The sequence below is a fragment of the Periplaneta americana genome, chromosome 1 (genome assembly GCF_040183065.1).
Source record: "Periplaneta americana isolate PAMFEO1 chromosome 1, P.americana_PAMFEO1_priV1, whole genome shotgun sequence".
In the NCBI taxonomy this organism is placed as follows: domain Eukaryota; kingdom Metazoa; phylum Arthropoda; class Insecta; order Blattodea; family Blattidae; genus Periplaneta; species Periplaneta americana.
In genome coordinates, this window is record NC_091117.1 from 225,227,745 (window position 1) to 225,251,675 (window position 23,931).

Below are 23,931 nucleotides of genomic sequence, written 5' to 3' on the forward strand. Positions count from 1 at the left end.
TATAACGGTTCTATAATTGGTTATTAAAAACTTTTAAGACTTACTAAAAACAAGTCACTAATATACATATTAATGACATAGCCTATTGATGATATGTAACTCAGACCTTTAGGGATTATGTAAGTAGACGTAGAGAATATCTTAAATTAGATCTTCATTTCCATAATTTACTGAGTGACGGCTGTATAATATATGCAGTATATGTTACTGAAAACTACAAACCTTACGTAAGTTAAAATGATTCTTATTGAAAATGATATATTTTTATAGTTATTAATCAAGTGGTGTGGGACTTTTTCATATGTTTAATGGCGGTGTGGTGTGGATATTTATATCCGTCATTCTCTCCAGTATTGTCTGGAGAGAGTGCAAAAATTACAGTTCCTAAGGAAAGACCAAAAGTTACTACTTATTTAGGAAGATAAAATCTTTTAGCATGGTTTCGAATCGTGGATTTATCAACAGTAATCTCACTAGACATTTTGATTTATCTACAGAAAATCAAAACTCGAGTGGGATTTGACTATTACACGATTAGAAGAAAGTATATAAAGATTAGAAGTAACGAAGTACTCCAATACAATAAAATATTAATTGACTTACGAAAATACAACTGTCTTCAAATGTATTACTGTACCATCTCAACATTACAAATATTACGCTAGATGCATGCTAGATGGCAGTAGTGTCTCTATACAGACACTGTAATGATTACTATTCAATAAATCTTAATATTAAACAATCTCTGATACGTGACTATCCATAATATCATATAGCAGAAGTTCTTTTTATCCTCTCAGAGCAGAAGCTATAGCATAACCTAACTAATATACACAAGTGTTAGAAAAGTTTTAATTAACGACGATGACATAAAAATAAACATGAATAATTTTAAAAGGAATAATTATTGAATGTACAATTTTCAAATTTGAATGTGGTTGGTGGTTCAATTGATGTTATATTGGACGTGTGCGTAATAGAAGTGGAACTCGTTGATTTAGGCCTACATGGTGTATTCAACTTATTCAGGATTTCCGAATGGTGCTCTTCATTTATTTGTAAATCGGATTTCAGAAGATGCTTAGGTATGATCAGTGATTTTTATTCATTCTTGTTCTTGAATGCCAATGCGAGTCATATTTGAAACTGCTGTGCATCGACTGGAGTGGTTTGTAATTTTATATATATATATTTTTTGACGTCCAGACCAGCGCAGTTTCAAATGTTGGCAAACAAAGAAACAAATGCTAGGGACGCGATAAAATTAAACAAATGCTAGGGACGCGATAAAATTAAACAAATGCTAGGGACGCGATAAAATTAAACAAATGCTAGGGACGCGATAAAATTAAACAAATGCTAGGGACGTGATAAAATTGTGCTATAAGCAGCCATGATTGGTTGAAATACGTCCTTTCGTACCGTTTTATTGGTCAAAAGTAGTGTGACGTAGTAAGAGTGTAATAGTCACATTAAAAAAATCCTTGTATTTTTATCAGAATATGTCAGGTAAAAATATACCTAGTATTTCATATCCTCAAAACACTTAAACGATATAACTTGTCCGTAAAGTGGCCTAATGACAGTGTGTTTGTCTCCATAAAAAATTCTAAAAATTAAAGAAACACATTTATTGGCAAATATAGATTATGTTTATTTTATTACTTAAAAATTACAATGCCTTGAATTCAATTGAAAATAAATACACATTTATTGACAAATATAGATTAACTTTACTTTATGATTTAACCATTATTATAATATCTGTAATTGAATTGCAAAATTAACCGAATTTAGTAATTCATTGAAAATTATCTCTGAAATACAAAATACAATAAATAATTATAAATAAGTTTATAATAGGTATGCTTATATTGTTAGTCATTATTCAACAATGTTTTTAATTAAATCGTAAAAATGTACATGGTATTAAAATATTATAGTATTAAAACACTTGACAATATTACGTCTCTTTTAATCTATAATATTTTGATATTATGTACATTTTAAATAAATAAGTTTCCTTATCGCCCTGAGTCCTGAGAATATAGTACACTATACCATAATTCATACATGATTATGATATAAGATGTATTTGCAGAGACCCGCAGTATAGTACAATATACCTGCATTTGTGCCGTAACTGTAACCTGCAGAATTTATCAGCATTTCTCCTCATACCAGTAACTTTTTTTTTAGTGTAGAATTATATTGAATTTCAAAAATACAACAACAAATGTCTCAGGGCTCGGGAGCTTAACAAATTAATATTTGAGTTGTCTGCCATGCAGGTAAAGGTCTTGATGTTAGCCTCTGGTACTAAGAATCTGTGTTCACGAGTTCGTATTTACTCTTCCATCTGTAAAGAAACAATTCTCATTTAAGAAACACATAAATATTCTGTGATAATTTGCAAATTATTTTTCTATTTATTTAATGTTAAATTTTGCTCTAATAGTAATAATAATAATGATAATAATAATATATTTATTCTGGTAGGGTTAAGATCGTAAGGCCTTCTCTTCCACTCAAGCACAAGGTGAGAGGAAAATACATTAGAATGTGATGAAAGAGTGATGGAACGGAGAAAAATTCTCTCCGGCGCCGGGATTTGAACCCGGGTTTTCAGCTCTACGTGCTGATGCTTTATCCACTAAGCCACGCCGGATACAACCCCGACGCCGTTTAGAATCGTCTCAGATTAAGCTCCATCTCTTGGGTTCCCTCTAGTGGCCGCCCTCTGCACTACGTCATAGATGTCTATGAACGCAGGACCGAAGTCCATACATGTGTTGAGGTGCACTCGAGTGAGTGACTGGTTGGCCGGGATCCGACGGTATAGGCGCCGTCTTAAATCACAAGTGATTTATTACGCATATCATATATATTTTGATGTACCGAAGTACATATGATATTTCCATGCAGATATTCTGCGTCATCATATGATGGAACGGAGAAAAATTCTCTCCGGCGCCGGGATTTGAACCCGGGTTTTCAGCTCTACGTGCTGATGCTTTATCCACTAAGCCACGCCGGATATATATGATATGTGATTTAAGACGGCGCCCATACCGTCGGATCCCGGCCAACCAGTCACTCATTCGAGTGCACCTCAACACATGTATGGACTTCGGTCCTGCTTTCATAGACATCTATGACGTAGTGGAGAGGGCGGCCACTAGAGGGAACCCAAGAGATGGAGCTTAATCTGAGACGATTCTAAACGGCGTCGGGGTTGTATCCGGCGTGGCTAAGTGGATAAAGCATCAGCACGTAGAGCTGAAAACCCGGGTTCAAATCCCGGCGCCGGAGAGAATTTTTCTCCGTTCCATCACTCTTTCATCATATGATGACGCAGAATATCTGCATGGAAATATCATATGTACTTCGGTACATCAAAATATATACATTAGAATGTGTTAACAGGAAAGGAAATTGTTCACATAAGTCAAACTTGAAGCAGGAAAATAGGCAGGAATAGGCCAGGAGAATATCGAACTTAAACACCAGCTGAAATTTGGTTGCAAATTAAATTATATGATTACTTAATGAACTAGTTACAACTGTGAATTATAATATATAACCCTGGGGCGCTGTGCGATGAAAAATATAATTTTCCACAATGTACTTCAAAACATTTAAGGTCAGGAAGCCTCTAACGTCTGTAGGTAATGAATTCCAACAACATATGTACAGAGTGTCTCAGATAAATAAGTAAGGTCCCTTAGCCAAATAACGCCATGTATACCTTTAACGCCACCCTATTAAAATTTTGTTAACGACACAAGTTTTCGGTAGGGCACTACTGTAGCCTGCATTCGCTTGCAATCTAGTGATGAAATGAGTTACTAGCTGTCCGCTGACATTTACGAGTGACATTATATTCCATCATTTTCCTGTTGTGTGTTGATAGTGAATGGCTGTTCTTACATCAAGGTAAGAGGCAATATTTTATTTTGTGTGTTGAGCAAATAATAACTACATTAAACTATATATTTTCGTGATCCTTAAACTTTCTTCTATGTATAGAAAGTATTTGCTATCTATAAAATTTGAAAATGTTAGGGAAACAGACATGTCATGTTATCACCACGTGGCGTTAAAGGTCCTCTACAGAAAAAAATTCTAGGTTATGTTAGTACTAAGGCTGACAGTACAGCATCAGTGTGAAAACATCAGGAAAATCACTAAGCTTTCAACTTACAAATGTTGCAGTGATGATATTGGTTCAATTGCTTATCAAACTCTTATTTTTTTTACATAACTTCATTTTTTTTTTTTGTTTTACTTATTGGAAAACATTCATATTAAACTAAGGTAAATGCTTTTGTGTTTAATAACTTTCTACTGTGTCATATTATCTCTTTTTTTAAGTAAGGAGTCACTGGAAAACATTTTCCTAATCCATCTGGTGTTTGAGTTTCAGATCAAGAATCTTTCATTAGTATTGAGTGATTTTGTACCCTTTATTAACAGAAACTCAAATTTAGTCGCTTAGTTCAATTTGTGTTGCTTAGAAAAAATAATTCATTAACAATTATAAGTGTATAGGTTACTAGAAAATAGGTGGCGTTAATTGGACAACCTGTTCCTAATAACGCCAGTTTACAAAGTTTTCCTATTTGAGTTCTAATTCTTATTCGGTATATAATATATCCATTTTCATTGTGCTATTTTGTAAAGATAACATTACAGTTTCTATTTCATAATTTTCGTGTTTGTACATAACTTATTTCCAGAGCAAAAGTGACTGTTGTGTTAAGGTGGCGTTATTTGGTACGTGTACCTTACAGATATTTTTAGGGAAGTTTGGTTGATAGACTCAATCATTTTACTCCTAATGTTATGAAACCAGTTTAATTGATAAAGTCAAAACAAAACAATATGTTGTTAACAGAAAATGGTATTATAATTATCTCTGATATGTTCAAGTTATCTGAATTTCGCTTGTATTTTACTTACAGTTGACTGAAAAATAGTTGGCCGATTTAGATGAGTTTCGTTGAAAAATGTGTATTTCTTTTTTGCGTACGTCTTCTGTCACCAAATCCTATAATGTTCAGAATCTCAGTTCTCTTATTTTCTGTTCATAACACATTTTTTATGTCGATTTCAATAAAATTTCCTTTTATAAAACAAGGATTGACAAAATATATCAAAAATGAATTTGTTACCATAGTATTCCTAACCATATTTTAAAACAAAAGATAGATAATTATATAAAAAATATATTCTTTCAGAAGATACCAAAAACTGCAGGATGGCACTGGAAAATGTTATGAAAAACGTCATAACTGGCATAACAATAGTCATAAAAATTTTGTTTCGATAAAATTTTCCTTTTGTAAATACAAGCTTTGACGTGACTGAGTTTTTTGCCCCAAAAACCCCTCTTTAAATTTTAATTACAATAATGCATTACTTTTTAAAACTGTGTTTATAGGCTAGTCTATCCAAGAATAATTTATAATTTTTCCTCAATTTACGTACCAACTTAGTAGTCAATGTCATGTAACACATCCAAGCAGTGTAGCTCTTGTCACATTTTGTGTCGCTCTCTGAAACAATAATTACAGTAATTATAATAATATTAACTTACTTACAAATTTCTTTTAGAAAACCCGGAGGTTCATTGCCGCCCTCACATAAGTCTCCCATCAGTCCCTATTCTGAGCAAGATTAATCCAGTCTCTACAATCATATCCCACCTCTCTCAAAGTCATTTTAATATTATTCTCCCATCTATGTCTCGGCCTCCTCAAAGGTATTTTTCCCTCCGGCCTCCCAACTAACATTCTATATGTATTTTTGGATTCACCTCTACGTGCTACATGCCCTGCCCATCTCAAACGTCTGGATTTAATGTTCCTAAGTATGTCAGGTGAAGAATACAATGCGTGCAGTTCTGTGTTGTGTAACTTTCTCCATTCTCCTGTAACTTCATCCCTCTTAGCTCAAATATTTTCCTAAGCACCTTATTCTCTGACACCCTTAGCCTCTTTTCCTGTCTCAAAGTGAGAGTCCAAGTTTCACAGCCATACAGAAGAACTTGTAGTATAACTGTTTTATGAATTCTAACTTTCAGCTTATGTTTACAGTAATTCAATAAAATATGATCGTGCAAATAATGTATGCAATACACATGTGTTAAGTGCCTAACAGAATCTGGGAAGTAGAAAATGCTCGACTTCATCTAGCCTTTTCTAACTTTCATAATGCACTTACCACAATTCTATCGCAATAAAGTATATTCCACAAAATATATCCATACAATTTTGTATTTTTTTTGTAACGTTCCTTGTATTTCCAGACTATTATTCGTTACTTCGTAATATGTAAAACTTGTTAGTAATTTTTTGACACCTCGCTAATTAATATGAATATATTTTCAATTATTTCATCTTTTTGTGCAGCTCTAGTTTACCGTGTGTGTTGTCTTGGAATAACGTTCCTTTATCAGTTTAATTTTTATTTGAAATATTGATTGATTCACAGTGTCACAAAATTCTATTTGATCATCTACGTCAACATCACAATATCATTACTATCATTAGAATGTTACTTTGTGCGAGATCGTGCGTATTTGTTTCTTTTCCGCACAGAACCAATACGCGGTAAGTGTGAAATACCACATTCAGTATTCCCAACGTAACACACACAACAATTTCCCTCTTCTTACCGCTTAAGCGCGACATTCATTTTACTGCTTTAGGCTTTTAACATATTATTTTAGAGACGTTTAACATAGTAATAATTATAAATTGGAAACTTACCACTGCAATTTCACCTAAATTGCAATGTTAATTATTATTTTTAAATATTTGCAAAAATTAAGTAAAGTCTACTACTCCACGAAACTTATTGCATTCCTGATACAAGTAACATTAAGGAAGCAGTGAAAAAATCAACGAGATTCCAGATGCCGATGTTATTACTGCAATATGTTATATAAATAATATTGTTAAAATATTGAAATGAAAAATAAATCATTACATAACCTTACCGTTTGTTATAAGCTCGCATTTATAGACTGGGGGGGGGGGGGAAGACAGACGTGTATCACGGCCTGCTGGAGTATAGTAAACACAGAACACATTTTATAGAAACAATGTTGAAGAAAGATATTTTGGTTTTCCGAAGTTGCCGTCATTAAACAGAAACCAACATGGAGATTCCATTGCAACTAATTAGAAATTCGTCTTTCAGGTATGTAATAAACGATCTTCGCACAAAATAATGTACGATACACGAGCGGTATGTTTGTTTTCATGTTCTCGGAAATTAAAAAAGCTCAACTACGTTTCGTTTTTTCATTCTTTTCCTCGAACATGAAAACGTCAACATACCGCTCTTGTAACGTATATTACTATGTCACACTTGTCTTGCTAAAGTTTTGTATAGAAGTTATCATGTATACTTTTACATTAAAGAAGGCTTCAAGATGGTTCTAATGTATTATTCCCTTGGCTCTGTTGTAGTTAATAATTATCTGGCAGATGTACTTCTTCAGATTTTAAACATTATTAGTCTATTCAGTGAATAGATGAAAGACAAATCTAAAGAGAATAAAGGTACAGTTATAATAAAGTGTATATTACCTTCATTATTGCATTTAGTTATTCCCTTTTTCCACGCATTTTCATCCAGTTTCTTGCCGTTCCGTTTGAACACCTCTCGAGTAATGTGCAGAAGCACGTTTACCTTCAGCTTTCCACTTTCAATCTGAAACGAAACAATAATGTAGCTGCACTGGGATATAAATATAGAATTTAAATTGCTTTGCAGCTGTTTTCATATCTCCTGATAATAATATTTAATTACTACTCTACAAATATTTGTTGCAGCTTAGGTCTATTACACTTGATTTGAAATGCAGTAGGTTAAGAAAAGGATGTTCAGGAATATTTAGTAATTCGTCATGAAAATTGAACTGTTCAATTCTCTCAATATTCTTTTGTGTTTTATGTTATAAGTGAGCCAGAAATGTATGTAATTATTCTATTTCTATATATATATATATATATATATATATATATATATATGGTCCACACCTGTGGAGTCTGGCCGCGAAACCAGGTGGCCCGGGTTCGAATCCCGGTCGGGGCAAGTTACCTGGTTGAGGTTTTTTCCGGGGTTTTCCCTCAACCCAATACGAGCAAATGCTGGGTAACTTTCGGTGCTGGACCCCGGACTCATTTCACCGGCATTATCACCTTCATTTCATACAGACGCTAAATAACCTAGATGTTGATACAGCGTAGTAAAATAATCGAATAAAATAAAATAAATAACATTAAAACAAATGTCTGCGACTCATACTAAGGAGGTCCTTATTTCGAAGTTTTATGTTACATACTTTTACATATTTTTACATACTAGAATATTAAAAATATTTTACTTATCACTAATTACCTTTTAAATTTTGTTATATTAATAACTTTTTTAACTTTACTATGTTATTGAAAGTATTATTGTATTTCACTTCAATGACTATTACCCGTCCTTTGTAAATTAAGAGATGTTGATTCCACGCATTAGCAGAGTGCGTCATCCCTCTTCCAGAATGTTTTGATCCGCCTCAATGTCCCGCGCTCCGTAATCGCCAACGAAATTTTTTATACAGCGACAGTGGCGGTCATGTGACAATGATACGCGTAGTAGTTTCGGCGGCAACTTTACGCCATCTTTAAGATCATTAATGAGGTCTCGCAATTTCTTATGGTTTCTTCTTGCTTATGTCTTGCTAGGGTAGAGGTGTGGGTGTGATTGTGGTTGATAGTGTTGTGCCGAAAATAGTGTAAGTTCTAAAATTTAATTGAATGTTGGGAATGTGTTGTGCATGAGATTTTGTATGTCTATAAATTTTTTATTCTTCTAGTGTGTTTAGTTTCTAGTTTATCGTTTCCATGTCTGTTTCTTTATTTCTGTAGTTGTGGTTGAAGTCTGTGATGTGTTCTGCGTAAGTGGAAATATTATGTGATTTTATTATTTATGTATTTATTTATTTATCTATCCATTTTATTACTTTGTTTATTTCATTGTTCATTTCCTTATTTATTTAATGTTACAGGATTATGGACATAGGATATACTCTTCCACCTGGCAGAGAATACATACGCATACAAGAAATACAAACAATGATAGTAAATACTTCAAATTACATTAAATTCCGGACAGATCTTAAAAATGTAGGCCTAACAATCAATAGGTCTAAAAATGTGACAGTCAATAGATCTTAAAAATGTAGACCTAAAAATCAATAGGTCTAAAAATGTGACAGTCAATAGATCTTAAGAATGTAGGCCTAACAATCAATAGGTCTAAAAATGTGGAATCAGTAGACTTTAAAAATGTAGGCCTAACAATCAGTAGGTCTAAAATGTGACAGTCAGTAGATCTTAAAAATGTAGGCCTAAAAATCAATAGGTCTAAAATGTGGCAATCAATAGATCTTAAAAATGTAGGCCTAACAATCAATGGGTCTAAAAATGTGACAGTCAATAGATCTTAAGAATGTAGGCCTAAAATCAATAGGTCTAAAATGTGGCAATCAATATATCTTAAAAATGTAGGCCTAACAATCAATAGGTCTAAAATATGACAGTCAGTAGATCTTAAAAAATAGACCTAAAATCAATAGGTCTAAAAATGTGGCAATCAGTAGACTTTAAAAATGTAGGCCAAACAATCAATAGGTCTAAAAATGTGACAGTCAGTAGATATTAAAAATGTAGGCCTAAAAATCAGTAGGTCTAAAATGTGGCAATCAGTAGACTTTAAAAATGTAGGCCTAACAATCAATAGGTCTAAAAATGTGGCAATCAGTAGACTTTAAAAATGTAGGCCTAACAATCAATAGGTCTAAAAATGTGGCAATCAGTAGACTTTAAAAATGTAGGCCTAACGATCAATAGGTCTAAAAATGTGACAGTCAGTAGATCTTAAAAATGTAGGCCTAAAAATCAGTAGGTCTAAAATTGGCAATCAGTAGACTTTAAAAATGTAGGCCTAACAATCAATAGGTCTAAAAATGTGGCAATCAGTAGACTTTAAAAATGTAGGCCTAACAATCAATAGGTCTAAAAATGTGACAGTCAGTAGATCTTAAAAATGTAGGCCTAAAAATCAATAGGTCTAAAAATGTGGCAATCAGTAGACTTTAAAAATGTAGGCCTAACAATCAATAGGTCTAAAAATGTGACAGTCAGTAGATCTTAAAAATGTAGGCCTAAAAATCAATAGGTCTAAAAATGTGGCAATCAGTAGACTTTAAAAATGTAGGCCTAACAATCAATAGGTCTAAAAATGTGACAGTCAGTAGATCTTAAAAATGTAGGCCTAAAAATCAGTAGGTCTAAAATGTGGCAATCAGTAGACTTTAAAAATGTAGGCCTAACAATCAATAGGTCTAAAAATGTGGCAATCAGTAGACTTTAAAAATGTAGGCCTAACAATCAATAGGTCTAAAAATGTGACAGTCAGTAGATCTTAAAAATGTAGGCCTAAAAATCAATAGGTCTAAAAATGTGGCAATCAGTAGACTTTAAAAATGTAGGCCTAACAATCAATAGGTCTAAAAATGTGGCAATCAGTAGACTTTAAAAATGTAGGCCTAACAATCAATAGGTCTAAAAATGTGACAGTCAGTAGATCTTAAAAATGTAGGCCTAAAAATCAATAGGTCTAAAAATGTGGCAATCAGTAGACTTTAAAAATGTAGGCCTAACAATCAATAGGTCTAAAAATGTGACAGTCAGTAGATCTTAAAAATGTAGGCCTAAAAATCAATAGGTCTAAAAATGTGGCAATCAGTAGACTTTAAAAATGTAGGCCTAACAATCAATAGGTCTAAAAATGTGACAGTCAGTAGATCTTAAAAATGTAGGCCTAAAAATCAGTAGGTCTAAAATGTGGCAATCAGTAGACTTTAAAAATGTAGGCCTAACAATCAATAGGTCTAAAAATGTGGCAATCAGTAGACTTTAAAAATGTAGGCCTAACAATCAATAGGTCTAAAAATGTGACAGTCAGTAGATCTTAAAAATGTAGGCCTAAAAATCAATAGGTCTAAAAATGTGGCAATCAGTAGACTTTAAAAATGTAGGCCTAACAATCAATAGGTCTAAAAATGTGACAGTCAATAGATCTTAAAAATGTAGGCCTAAAAATCAATAGGTCTAAAAATGTGGCAATCAGTAGACTTAAAAAATGTAGGCCTAACAATCAATAGGTCTAAAAATGTGACAGTCAATAGATCTTAAAAATGTAGGCCTAAAAATCAGTAGGTCTAAAATGTGGCAATCAATAGATCTTTAAAACGTGACAATCAATAGGTGTAAAGAAAATTTGACAATCAATATGTCTGAAATGTTATTGTCAACAGATGTAAAATGTGACAATCAATAGGTCTCAAACAATTAAGACAGTCAGTAGTTGATCTTATAAAATGAAGTGTTTAAGCTCTTTTTTGTTACATCAGAATCAGTGTAAAATAAATAAATTGAATAAAGCTTGAAGATTTTACTTACGTCTACATATATTTTTTTTAATTTTATTACGTATATATCTATGCATGGGTTGTAAAAGGGTAGTGACGTGCAATCTTATAACCTCTCCTACCCAAAACCCATCCTCACCTTCCCGTGGTACAACCCGTTCTCACAAACGAGGCTCTGGGGACCGAATCTCTGCGGTATAACCGTTATATCAAATACAGAGTGCGGCAAAACATCCTCCCTAATTTAAAGTTTAAATAAAGAACAGATGTATCAAAATAAGGAAACTGTATTAATATGAACTGTATCTTAACAGTGGGAAATTTAGGTTTACATGCGTTGCCATAGCGATATCAAATGACATGCGCAAAACAATAAGAAATGAATAGGACATTGAATACATGGAGCTGTGTAAGTTAAGTGGAATATTCACACATCACTTTATGTCAATGTGAGAAATTTTCTCTATCGCACACACAATCAGAGATGGATAGGACGAAGAGGAAGTGCTGCGGAGTTCCCGCCTCGATCTCCGGATTTAACCCCTCCAGACTTGTACCTATGGGAGCTCTAAAGGTCACAGTGTAAGCCACAAAACCACAAACACTGGAGGAACTGACAGTTCAGATTGAACATGCCTGTAATGATACTCCATTAGCAGCAATCCAGTTGGTATGTCGCTCTGTTGTACGTCGTTGTTGGGAGTGTACTGTGGCGGAAGGGGGCCATTTTGAACATGTACGGACTTAAGGAATACAAAACCGCAAAAAAAATCGTATTTATGTCTCATCTCGTTGCTGAGAAAAGTGTTTCAAAATGTGTATACATCAATTTGGGACACTCTGTATATCTAAAAGGCATTGATAACATAAGACAAAAAGTGGAAAAAAAAAAGAAAAAAAAATGTTGTGGAAGTTAAGTGGAATATTCGCAAAGTAAGACACTAAATCTAATGTACAATGCAATGTTTTGTGTACTAAGTTGTACTTAATTTTCTGCATATGATAACAACGTATTTTCAAAGTCTTTGTTTAAAGTTTACTCTGTTCGTTTAAAGACAATTAAGAGAGACGATATTGACAAACAGATTTCTGTACGCGGCTAAAGCTGTTCCCTGAGATATGCTTTTAAGGGAGTGATTAAATTAAGTAGATGGGAGGTATAAATAACTTTCACTTTATTCTCTGTCTTGCGTCTGGAGTGGAATCCACTTTCATAAGAAGAAGAAGTTAACATTACCACATTTCCTTTCGTTAGCAAACAAACTGCGAAGCACTGAAAAGAGAAGAAAGCACATCATAGTACTCAGTCCACAAGATCAGTATCTTAATCTTAGTACCAAAATGTCTTCTTAAGAAAATACACAATCGATTATCCAACTCACTCTTTCATCTTCACTCAGCTCTTCCTCGATCGATGTGGTGTTGATAACAAGGGCAGCTTTATCTGCATCAAATGGACGTGATTATTATACTATGGTTATAGTACATAATGGTTCACAAATAATACTGCAAGCATCACGATATTATAGATACAGTAAAGTGCAATCAATAAAATTCCTGATTCAAATCACATGATAATTATACTATGAGTGACTACATAATGATTCACAAATAATACTGCAAGCATCACGATATTATAGATACAGTGAAGTGCAATCAATAAAATTCCTGATTCAAATTACATGATAATTATAGTATGAGTGACTACATAATGATTCACAAATAATACTGCAAGCATCACGATATTATAGATACAGTGAAGTGCAATCAATAAAATTCCTGATTCAAATCACATGATAATTATACTATGAGTGACTACATAATGATTCACAAATAATACTGCAAGCATCACGATATTATAGATACAGTGAAGTGCAATCAATAAAATTCCTGATTCAAATCACAAGATAATTATACTATGAGTGACTACATAATGGTTCACAAATAATACTGCAAGCATCACGATATTATAGATAGAGTAAAGTGCAATCAATAAAATTCCTGATTCAGATCACATGATAATTATACTATGAGTGACTACATAATGATTCACAAATAATACTGAATCAGGATACTATAGATACAGTAAAGTGCAATCAACAAAATTCCTGATTCAAATCATATGATAATTATACTATGAGTGACTACATAATGATTCACAAATAATACTGAATCAGGATACTATAGATACAGTAAAGTTCAATCAACAAAATTCCTGATTCAATCACATGATTATTATACTATGATTGACTACATAATGGTTCACAAATAATACTGTAAGCATCACGATATTATAGAAACAGTAAAGTGCAATCAATAAAATTCCTGATTCAAATCACATGATAATTATACTATGAGTGACTGCATATTGATTCACAAATAATACTGCATCAGGATACTATAGATACAGTAAAGTGCAATCAACAAAATTCCTGATTCAATCACATGATTATTATACTATGATTGACTACATAATGGTTCACAAATAATACTGTAAGCATCACGATATTATAGAAACAGTAAAGTGCAATCAATAAAATTCCTGATTCAAATCACATGATAATTATACTATGAGTGACTGCATATTGATTCACAAATAATACTGCATCAGGATACTATAGATACAGTAAAGTGCAATCAACAAAATTCCTGATTCAGTCACATGATTATTATACTATGATTGACTACATAATGATTCACAAATAATACTGCAAGCATCACGATATTATACAGGGGGTCTCCGAGGTGGTGTTACAAACTTTCAGGGATGATGGCGAAGGGCACATGTATCAATTTGAGATAAGGAACCCTGTCCCGGAAATGACCAAGTCGAAAGTTATAAGCAAAAATAGTTGTGTGGAAATGAAATTGTAATTTCCCACCACGTGCCCTTCGTCCCTTAACTTTTGGAACAGTCGTGGACAAATGATATGGGCCGGATGTCTCCTACGTGGGTACTTGTCCCGATACAATCTGTGAGCTTGTCTACTGTTCCCATTGGCTCATCCGTATTCGAAAATCAGGTCTGTTTATTCCACTCTCGTGTACTCCTCCATTTCACTAGGACTGATCGACTGGACACTGCAACTTGTACACATACACTGCTGTCTACAGATGTGCATATCAGGACCGACCATGTCCGTTACACATTACGCTATCTGCATTGCTTTAGTGTAGTTTCCTGTCCCCATCCCTCAGACAGCGCACTGAATGGAATACTGTAAGTAGACAACGTAAACAACGTCAGATGAATACAGTATGTGTAAGATGTACAGATAAATACACATAAATAAGGTGTACAGAGGAACAAAATTATTTCATTTCCACAGAACTATTTTTTCTTGTAATTTTGGACTCGGTCATTTTCGAACCAGGGTTCTTTATCTCAAATTGATATATGTGCCTTTCCCCATAATCCCTGAAAGTTTGTATCACCACCTCGGATACACTCTGTAGATACAGTAAAGTGCAATCAACAAACCTCCCGATTCAAATCACATGATTATTATTAATACTGTGAGTGACTACATAATGGTTCACAAATGAACCGTTCAGAGCAAAAGTGGTGTAAGTCAAAATTGAATAATGAGGTTTAAAGTAAAAGTTCTGTAAAATACAGCGCAAAGTAGCAATAATATGTCCTTCTTGCTATCCACTGGCTACTAATAGTTTAAATAAACTGAATATTAATTGCTACTTTGCGCTGTATTTTACAGAATGTTTACTTTAACCCTCATTACCCATTTTTGACTTACACCACTTCTTCTCTGTACGGCTCAAATAATACTGCAAGCATCAGGATATTATAGATGCAGTAAAGTGTAATCAACAAAATTCGCGTTTAAAATCACATAATGATTATACTATGAGTGACTACATGATAGTTCAGAAATAATACGATAAACACCAGGGTATTATAGATACAGTAAAATGTAGTCAACAAAATTCACGATTCAAATCGAAGCAAAGTTTACAAGCAATTAAGAAGATCAGAAATCATTCCTTTATTTACTGTACGGTCACAGGAACTGTTCTCAAGTACATTTGAAATGAATTGGCGTTTAGCTGTGAACTTAAGTTTTTGTAATTCAAAGTAAACAATTTTGAGAGGTTTGGACAAGCTATGCCTGAATTGTCTTACAATGAACACCAAGTCTACATCGACGTTTTCACTTGTTAATTATTCGTTATGAAATCCTTTAAGTTTACTCTCTCCACTTGCTCATAATTGAAGGAACCGTAAGCGATTTGCTACCAATTACATGAGTATTGTAGGTCAGAAAGCATGGGTAGACATAACGGCTCGGTTAGAGAAGCCAACGTACTATGGTAGGAACGATCATGATTTTAAAATAAAATGTAGGAAACAGAAAACGGATGTAGGTAAATTCTCATTTTTAAATAGAACTATAAATAATTAGAATGACCTACCTGGAGCGGTCTTTGAGGGCTGTCCTTCCTTAAGGAGATTCCAGAAGAACTTAAAAAGTTATGTATAAAGTGTAAACTAAAATTAAGGTGACATTTAACATTTAATTTTTTAAGCTGACATGTATTTATTTAGCCTGACGAGTTACTTCCTTGGTTTGAATTGTAAATTATTTAAAAATACCGTGTAAGAGGGCCTTAGACTAGAAATGTTTAGTTTAAATGTAGTTCTGTTTATAAGTATGCATAAGGGTGTAATTATTTGACTTATTTGAACTGTTGTATCAGTGAAGCGAGGTGAGTCAGTGAAGTTATGGTTTTACAGTGCAGCGAATAGTTCCGATCAGTGATAATTTATAGCGTCAATGAAATGTGTTCTATAGTGTCAGTGAAATGCGTTATATAGTGTCAATGAAATGTGTCCTAAAGTGTCAGTGAAATGCGTCATAGTGCCACTACAGTGAGTGAGATGAGAGTAAAGTGAAAGACTATTGAAACTTATGTAGGGCCTATACATATGTAGGTTGTATTGTAAAATTAGGTTATTTTATGTTTTATTATTAATTGTAATTATTGTGTTAAATTGTATTGTTTATATAATTGTATTGTGTATTGTATAATTGTATTGTGTATTCTAAATTTTATTGTGTTTTGTTTATCATTTTATTGTGTATTGTTTATCATTTTATTGTGTATTGTTTATCATTTTATTGTGTATTGTTTATCATTTTATTGTGTATTGTTTATCATTTTATTGTGTATTGTTCATCATTTTATTGTGTATCGTTTATAATTTTATTGTGTATTGTTTATAATTTTATTGTGTATTGTTTATAATTTTATTGTGTATCGTTTATCATTTTATTGTGTATTGTTTATCATTTTATTGTGTATTGTTTATCTTTTTATTGTGCATTGTTTATAATTTTATTGTGTATTGTTTATCATTTTATTGTGTATTGTTTATCATTTTATTGTGTATTTTTTATCATTTTATTGTGTATTGTTTATCATTTTATTGTGTATTTTTTATCATTTTATTGTGTATTGTTTATCATTTTATTGTGTATTTTTTATCATTTTATTGTGTATTGTTTATCATTTTATTGTGTATTGTTTATCATTTTATTGTGCATTGTTTATAATTTTATTGTGTTTTGTTTATCATTTTATTGTGTATTGTTTATCATTTTATTGTGTATTGTTTATCATTTTATTGTGTATTGTTTATCATTTTATTGTGTATTGTTTATCATTTTATTGTGTATTGTTCATCATTTTATTGTGTATCGTTTATAATTTTATTGTGTATTGTTTATAATTTTATTGTGTATTGTTTATAATTTTATTGTGTATCGTTTATCATTTTATTGTGTATTGTTTATCATTTTATTGTGTATTGTTTATCTTTTTATTGTGCATTGTTTATAATTTTATTGTGTATTGTTTATCATTTTATTGTGTATTGTTTATCATTTTATTGTGTATTTTTTATCATTTTATTGTGTATTGTTTATCATTTTATTGTGTATTGTTTATCATTTTATTGTGTATTGTTTATCATTTTATTGTGTATTTTTTATCATTTTATTGTGTATTGTTTATCATTTTATTGTGTATTGTTTATCATTTTATTGTGTATTGTTTATCATTTTATTGTGTATTGTTTATCATTTTATTGTGTATTGTTTATCATTTTATTGTGTATTGTTTATCATTTTATTATGTATTGTTTATCATTTTATAGTGTATTGTTTATAATTTTATTGTGTATTGTTTATAATTTTATTGTGTATTGTTTATCATTTTATTGTGTATTGTTTATCATTTTATTGTGTATTGTTTATAATTTTATTGTGTATTGTTTATCATTTTATTGTGTATTGTTTATCATTTTATTGTGTATTGTTTATCATTTTATTGTGTATTGTTTATCATTTTATTGTGTATTGTTTATCATTTTATTGTGTATTGTTTATCATTTTATTGTGTATTGTTTATCATTTTATTGTGTATTGTTTATCATTTTATTGTGTATTGTTTATCATTTTATTGTGTATTGTTTATCATTTTATTGTGTATTGTTTATCATTTTATTGTGTATTGTTTATCATTTTATTGTGTATTGTTTATCATTTTATTGTGTATTGTTTATCATTTTATTGTGTATTGTTTATCATTTTATTGTGTATTGTTTATCATTTTATTGTGTATTGTTTATCATTTTATTGTGTATTGTTTATCATTTTATTGTGTATTGTTTATCATTTTGTGTATTGTTTATCATTTTATTGTGTATTGTTTATCATTTTATTGTGTATTGTTTATCATTTTATTGTGTATTGTTTATCATTTTATTGTGTATTGTTTATCATTTTATTGTGTATTGTTTATGATTTTATTGTGTATTGTTTATCATTTTATTGTGTATTGTTTATCATTTTATTGTGTATTGTTTATCATTTTATTGTGTATTGTTTATCATTTTATTGTGTATTGCTTATCATTTTATTATGTATTGTTTATCATTTTATTGTGTATTGTTTATCATTTTATTATGTATTGTTTATCATTTTATTGTGTATTGCTTATCATTTTATTATGTATTGTTTATCATTTTATTGTGTATTGCTTATCATTTTATTGTGTATTGTTCATCATTTTATTGTGTATTGTTTATCATTTTATTGTGTATTGTTTATCATTTTATTGTGTATTGTTTATCATTTTATTATGTATTGTTTATCATTTTATTGTGTATTGTTTATCATTTTATTATGTATTGTTTATCATTTTATTGTGTATTGGTTATCATTTTATTGTGTATTGTTTATCATTTTATTGTGTATTGTTTATCATTTTATTGTGTATTGCTTATCATTTTATTGTGTATTGTTTATCATTTTATTATGTATTGTTTATCATTTTATTGTGTATTGGTTATCATTTTATTGTGTATTGTTTATCATTTTATTGTGTATTGTTTATCATTTTATTGTGTATTGCTTATCATTTTATTGTGTATTGTTTATCATTTTATTATGTATTGTTTATCATTTTATTGTGTATTGCTTATCATTTTATTGTGTATTGTTTATCATTTTATTGTGTATTGTTTATCATTTTATTGTGTATTGTTTATCATTTTATTGTGTATTGTTTATCATTTTATTGTGTATTGTTTATCATATTATTGTGTATTGTTTATATTGTATATACCACTGCCACCGGATGCTACCCACTTGCAGTGTAAATAAATTGATACATACAAAATGAATGAGTCAAGATTCCTGTCTCTAAGCTGTACTTTCGGACTTTATTATAAAATCTCAAAGAAATACTATAAGACACAGGCATACCACTTTCCATCACTTCACTTAAATATATTTCTCCAGAGTTTCTTTTACTTCTTCATACAGTTTTTGTGTCAGTGCATGGTATACAAGAGAGATAAACTTCGCTTCTCACCGTCAGGTACTCCAGTTTTTTCCTTGCATTCTTCCATCATTTTCTTCAGGTGATCATCTCCCGTCTGTAACAGATTATAAAAACTGATTGGAAAGGATTAATTAAAAGAAAGTACCAATTACTCCGATGAACATTTAAATAATACCGACTAATAACTGCTAACTTAATATAGTAGTTAAAAATCGATCATTTCCAGTTAATATAAATTATTACCAACTTAAAAGCAGTAAACTATTAATAATAGGAATCGCGCACTGTGTGCAAGGTTTTCTGTACTGATTGGCACAGCTATGTCAGTGTTTCTTGTGCATTGCCTGACTCTTTCACACTTTCGGTCGCATCGTTTACACACACACTCGGTACTTGGGTCATGAAAACCTACAGTTATGCACATTTATAATAAACGATTAATTATATTCGTATAATTCCTCGGTAAAGCTTGTTGCTCGTCTAGAATCTTTTTACACTCAGGTAAAATATTTCGGTGTCGTTCACTAACAGCCTATATTCATTCATTCATTCATTCATTCATTCATAGTTTTGTATCCAAGGGCAGGTCTTTCACTGCAAGCCCAGCATTCTCCAATCTTTCCTATTTTCTGCCTTCTCCTTAGTCTCTACATATGATCCATATATCTTAATGTCGTCTATCATATGATATCTTCTTCTGCCACGAACTCTTCTCCCGTTCAGTATTCCTTCTAGTACATCCTTCAGTAGACAGTTTCTTCTCACCCAGTGATCCAACCAATTTCTTTTTCTCTTCCTGATCAGTTTCAATAAAAATCTCTCTTCATCCCCTCTTTCCAGCACAGTTTCATTTCTTAATATGTCTGCCTATTTCCATATCCACATTTAAAATGTTTCCATTCGCTTCTCCTCACTTCGTCGTAATGTCCATCTTCCTACCCCATACAATGCTACACTCCACACAGAGCACTTCACTACAATCTTCCTCAGTTATTTTTCGGAAGGTCCGCAGAAGCCTCATGTCAGATTGGATAAGTCTAAATATTGCTTTGATTTTATGTGCTTTACTTTCTTTAATAAGCCGTCAGAAGAAGCGCAAAGTCTGTTAGAAATAAATACAGTAGTTAAAATCTTTTGTATCTGATTGCATAGGCTACTCATAAATCGGAAATCTGTAGCAATTGTTACTTAAATGACGGGATATGTAATGTGTTCAATGGTACAACAGGTTCATGTACCTTGTAACATATCCTCTTGTACCTTGGAACACATGGTACATAGGTGGGAAATAAAGCTGTAAAAACTCATAATCATATTTAAAAATGTATTTTCCATATAAACCAGTGCAGGTTTAAAAAATCATAGTTAAAATCTAAAATAATAATAATACCTTTTATAAAAAAAAATTTTTTTTAGTTTCAATAAACACATAGATTAATTACAGTCAAAATGTCTTCTTTCATGAAGAGTGGTACACACTGAGCATCATGGGGAGAGTAAGTAAGTATTGCTTTTCTTTGCAGTTTAAAAACTGTATATAGAGTAACAACTCTATTATCCTAAAGGGAGATTTCATATAGGCCTAATTAAAGTGATATGGTAAGAAATATAATATGGATTTTTAGACTTAGTTTGAAAATAATTGGACAATTTGGACTGGATACTTTTTTCAGTATATTACTGAACATAGATTAGACTCGGAGGAAGATTTGAAAGCAATCAGCTGTTGACAGATTTAAATTTCTGTTCGGCTTTTACTTGGAGGGACTAAGGAAATCGGAGACCTAACCTCAGACTTCCCAAAACAGAATCCTACTGCCAGCATATTCGATGAACATCACTTTCTATGTGTGTAATTATTTTTATAAACATCGTTTCCTTTTAATGCTGTAATATTATTGTCTTTAATTAATATAATGTCTTTAAAATGTGGTAGGTAATTGAGATGCAGTTAAATAAAATTTATCACCTTCTTAAAAAAAAAAAAGTAAATATAACAATATCTTAGCTGAGAAAAAAATAATGTGACTTACTGTAATTCATCATCATCATCATCATCATCATCCTTCACGAATTAGGACTCTGTAGACCTGTTTCGGCCCCATCTAGCAGTCTTCTTAAAGGTCTTCCTGGTCGACGATGTCCTCTAGGTTTATACTGCATCATAATTTTTGGGATTCTTGAATTTTCCATTCTTCTTACATGATCTAGCCAATTGAATTTGTATCTGCTGATTTTTTCTTCTACTGACTCTACTTCTAATTGTTCTAAAATTTCTTCATTCCTTTTTCGGTCTAAAAGAGTATATCCTGCTGTCCTCCTCAAAAATTTAATTTCCGTTGCTTTGATTCTGTTCACGTCTTTTTTCTTTAATGACCAAATCTCGCTTCCGTATAAAAGGGAGGGTAATGCTAGTGTATTATATATTTTTATTCTTGTAGATTTTTGTACTAATTTAGCTTTTAATGCATTGTTTATTATTCCTAGAATTTGTGTAAATTTGGTAATTTTCTTGTTCACATCTTTTTCATTTTGATAAGATATTTCACAACCCAGATAATTGAAATTTTGCACTTGTTCGAGGCATTGGTTATTGTGTATTATCTTACTTCTGACTGGGTCTTGTCCTAAAAATGCCATTACTTTTGATTTTTGTGCTGAAATTTCCATCCCAAAATCTTTTAATATTTTATTTAATGTATACAATACCATCCCATCGCACCTCCTCATACTCATCCTCTTTCACAATAGCCCTGCCAAGACTCTGGAATTCGTTACCTGCTAGCATCAGGGACTGTCGAAATAAAATTCAATTCAAACGCAAACTTACTAGGCACTTGGTCAGTAATTGAGACTCGTTCAGACATGGTTTCTTGTAAATAGTTCTTTTAATCTACCACAAAATATCTCAATATCCGGTAATTTCATCACTATAGAATTTTGTTATTGTAGGTTTAATTTGTAATTTAGTAAATACAAAAATATTCTTTGTTCTTAACTTCTATGATAAAATGTCTAGCTTTCATTAATCAGGTATTCTTGTCGTACTTTAATTTTTATTGTAATTGTAATTGTAAATTTAATATTAATTGTAATCTTATTGTTCATGTTATAGTTGTAATCCCCTGGTAGAGGGGCAGAGAAGGCCTGACGGCCTTATCTCTACCAGGTTAAATAAATAAATCTAATCTAATCTAATCTTTGTAAATTATCCTCTGAATTGGAAATTATGACTTGATCATCGGCATAGAGTAAGGTATTTAATGTTAGAGCACTGGTTATTTTTATTACTGTAATTCAATAAAAATATTAATCCTGATGTTCATTTTTTTCTAATATCGACTGTTTACAAGAATAAAAATAGATTCTTAGCTGCGTTGTCATATATTAAACTCACGAACCTCGGTTTCGTCTCAAACAGCGTCTCGACTTCATTTCAGAAATCTCATAAGGATGCAGACCTCGATCGCGGTTTGAAAGCCGAGGTTTGGAAGCACGGTTTCGTCTCTTTAAAAAAAAAATATGAGTAACGAAAATGAATAATATTCATGCGACAATAAAGAATATCATTATCTACAAATAAAATTGTTAATGTATATTAATTTTGCAGCGAATGATTTATTCCTCCTACAGTAATCGCTGTGCTAAACTGACAAATAATATAATATTTTATTGTAGAGGATGTTATTTCTGAAAATTAACTCTGTTACATGAGCGATTTTAGAAATGTTGAAATTGTATGTCTGTTTTCGATCTACATTAGTTCTGTTTTTATTGTTATTTACTAAGTTACTTGTGTTATTTTAGATGTGACAAGATTGCATACTTCAGTCTTCACAGTACATTTTGTTTCTCACTAAGCGTTTAACAACTTACCGGTACAACAACATAACAACAGCAGGCCAGAGTGAAGAATATAGTCCAGTACTTCTTTCCCATCTTCTTCCCAGAGGAAGTGGCAGCCTTCACTGCAATGACTGTTATCTCTCCATACAAAATTTAAACTTCGCACTAAAATTTTCTACATGTTATAATATATTTGTTTCTGGATCACATCAATCATGGAGTCCGGCGGTTTCCGGCAGATGTGTACAACAGGCAATGAAAAACTGTAGCAGCCTACAGAAAACAATCACTAGCGTGACCATTAACACAATAAATACACGTGTGTGTGTGTGAACAGCTAACAGAATTCACTGTAGCGTAACTGCAACAATGGGTCGGGCCATCCCATCAGTTTGACCTGCTTTAACTGAATTCGAAGGTCCTTAACTCGTACCTAAACAGTTCATTGTCCTTCCCTCGTATGGCGATTACGAAACTAAACGAGGTGTTCTAACTGTACTCGATTATGTGAACGTTCTCCTTCGAAAGTTGTCAGTTGCGAGGTATATAGGGATCAACTGACCATAAAAAATGTAATAATTTTTTTAGATAAATGCGAAATATCAAACTGAAATCAATGAAATGTTTTCTACTCTTATACTGTTCAGCTTAGCTACCTAAACTCTCTCTATCTGTGGGCAAAAAGGTTTGGACTGAAGTTAAACCCAGGAAAATCGCAGGCA

The 23,931-nt window shown here is 31.7% G+C and overlaps 1 protein-coding gene across 1 annotated transcript; it reads right to left on the minus strand.

The window, feature by feature from the left end:
• Positions 1 to 1,664: 1,664 nt before the first annotated feature.
• LOC138709862 (general odorant-binding protein 56a-like) lies at positions 1,665 to 23,448 on the minus strand. The gene is made up of 7 exons (XM_069840619.1): positions 23,240 to 23,448; positions 19,394 to 19,457; positions 12,880 to 12,941; positions 12,735 to 12,770; positions 7,599 to 7,722; positions 5,491 to 5,558; positions 1,665 to 2,359 (listed from the first exon to the last, which is right to left on the minus strand). The coding sequence occupies exons 1-7, from the start codon at positions 23,300 to 23,302 to the stop codon at positions 2,348 to 2,350; spliced, it is 429 nt and encodes a 142-aa protein (XP_069696720.1). The 5' UTR covers positions 23,303 to 23,448; the 3' UTR covers positions 1,665 to 2,347.
• Between the last annotated feature and the right edge of the window lie 483 nt (positions 23,449 to 23,931).

Excerpts from the sequence above, each read along its gene's own strand:
- LOC138709862 (XM_069840619.1), bottom strand. The coding sequence starts at position 23,302 with ATGGGAAAGAAGTACTGGACTATATTCTTCACTCTGGCCTGCTGTTGT. Across the intron at positions 19,458-23,239 it reads GTTGTTATGTTGTTGTACCG|ACGGGAGATGATCACCTGAA; the intron begins GTAAGTTGTTAA and ends AATCTGTTACAG. Across the intron at positions 12,771-12,879 it reads AGCTGAGTGAAGATGAAAGA|TGCTTCGCAGTTTGTTTGCT; the intron begins GTGAGTTGGATA and ends TTCTCTTTTCAG.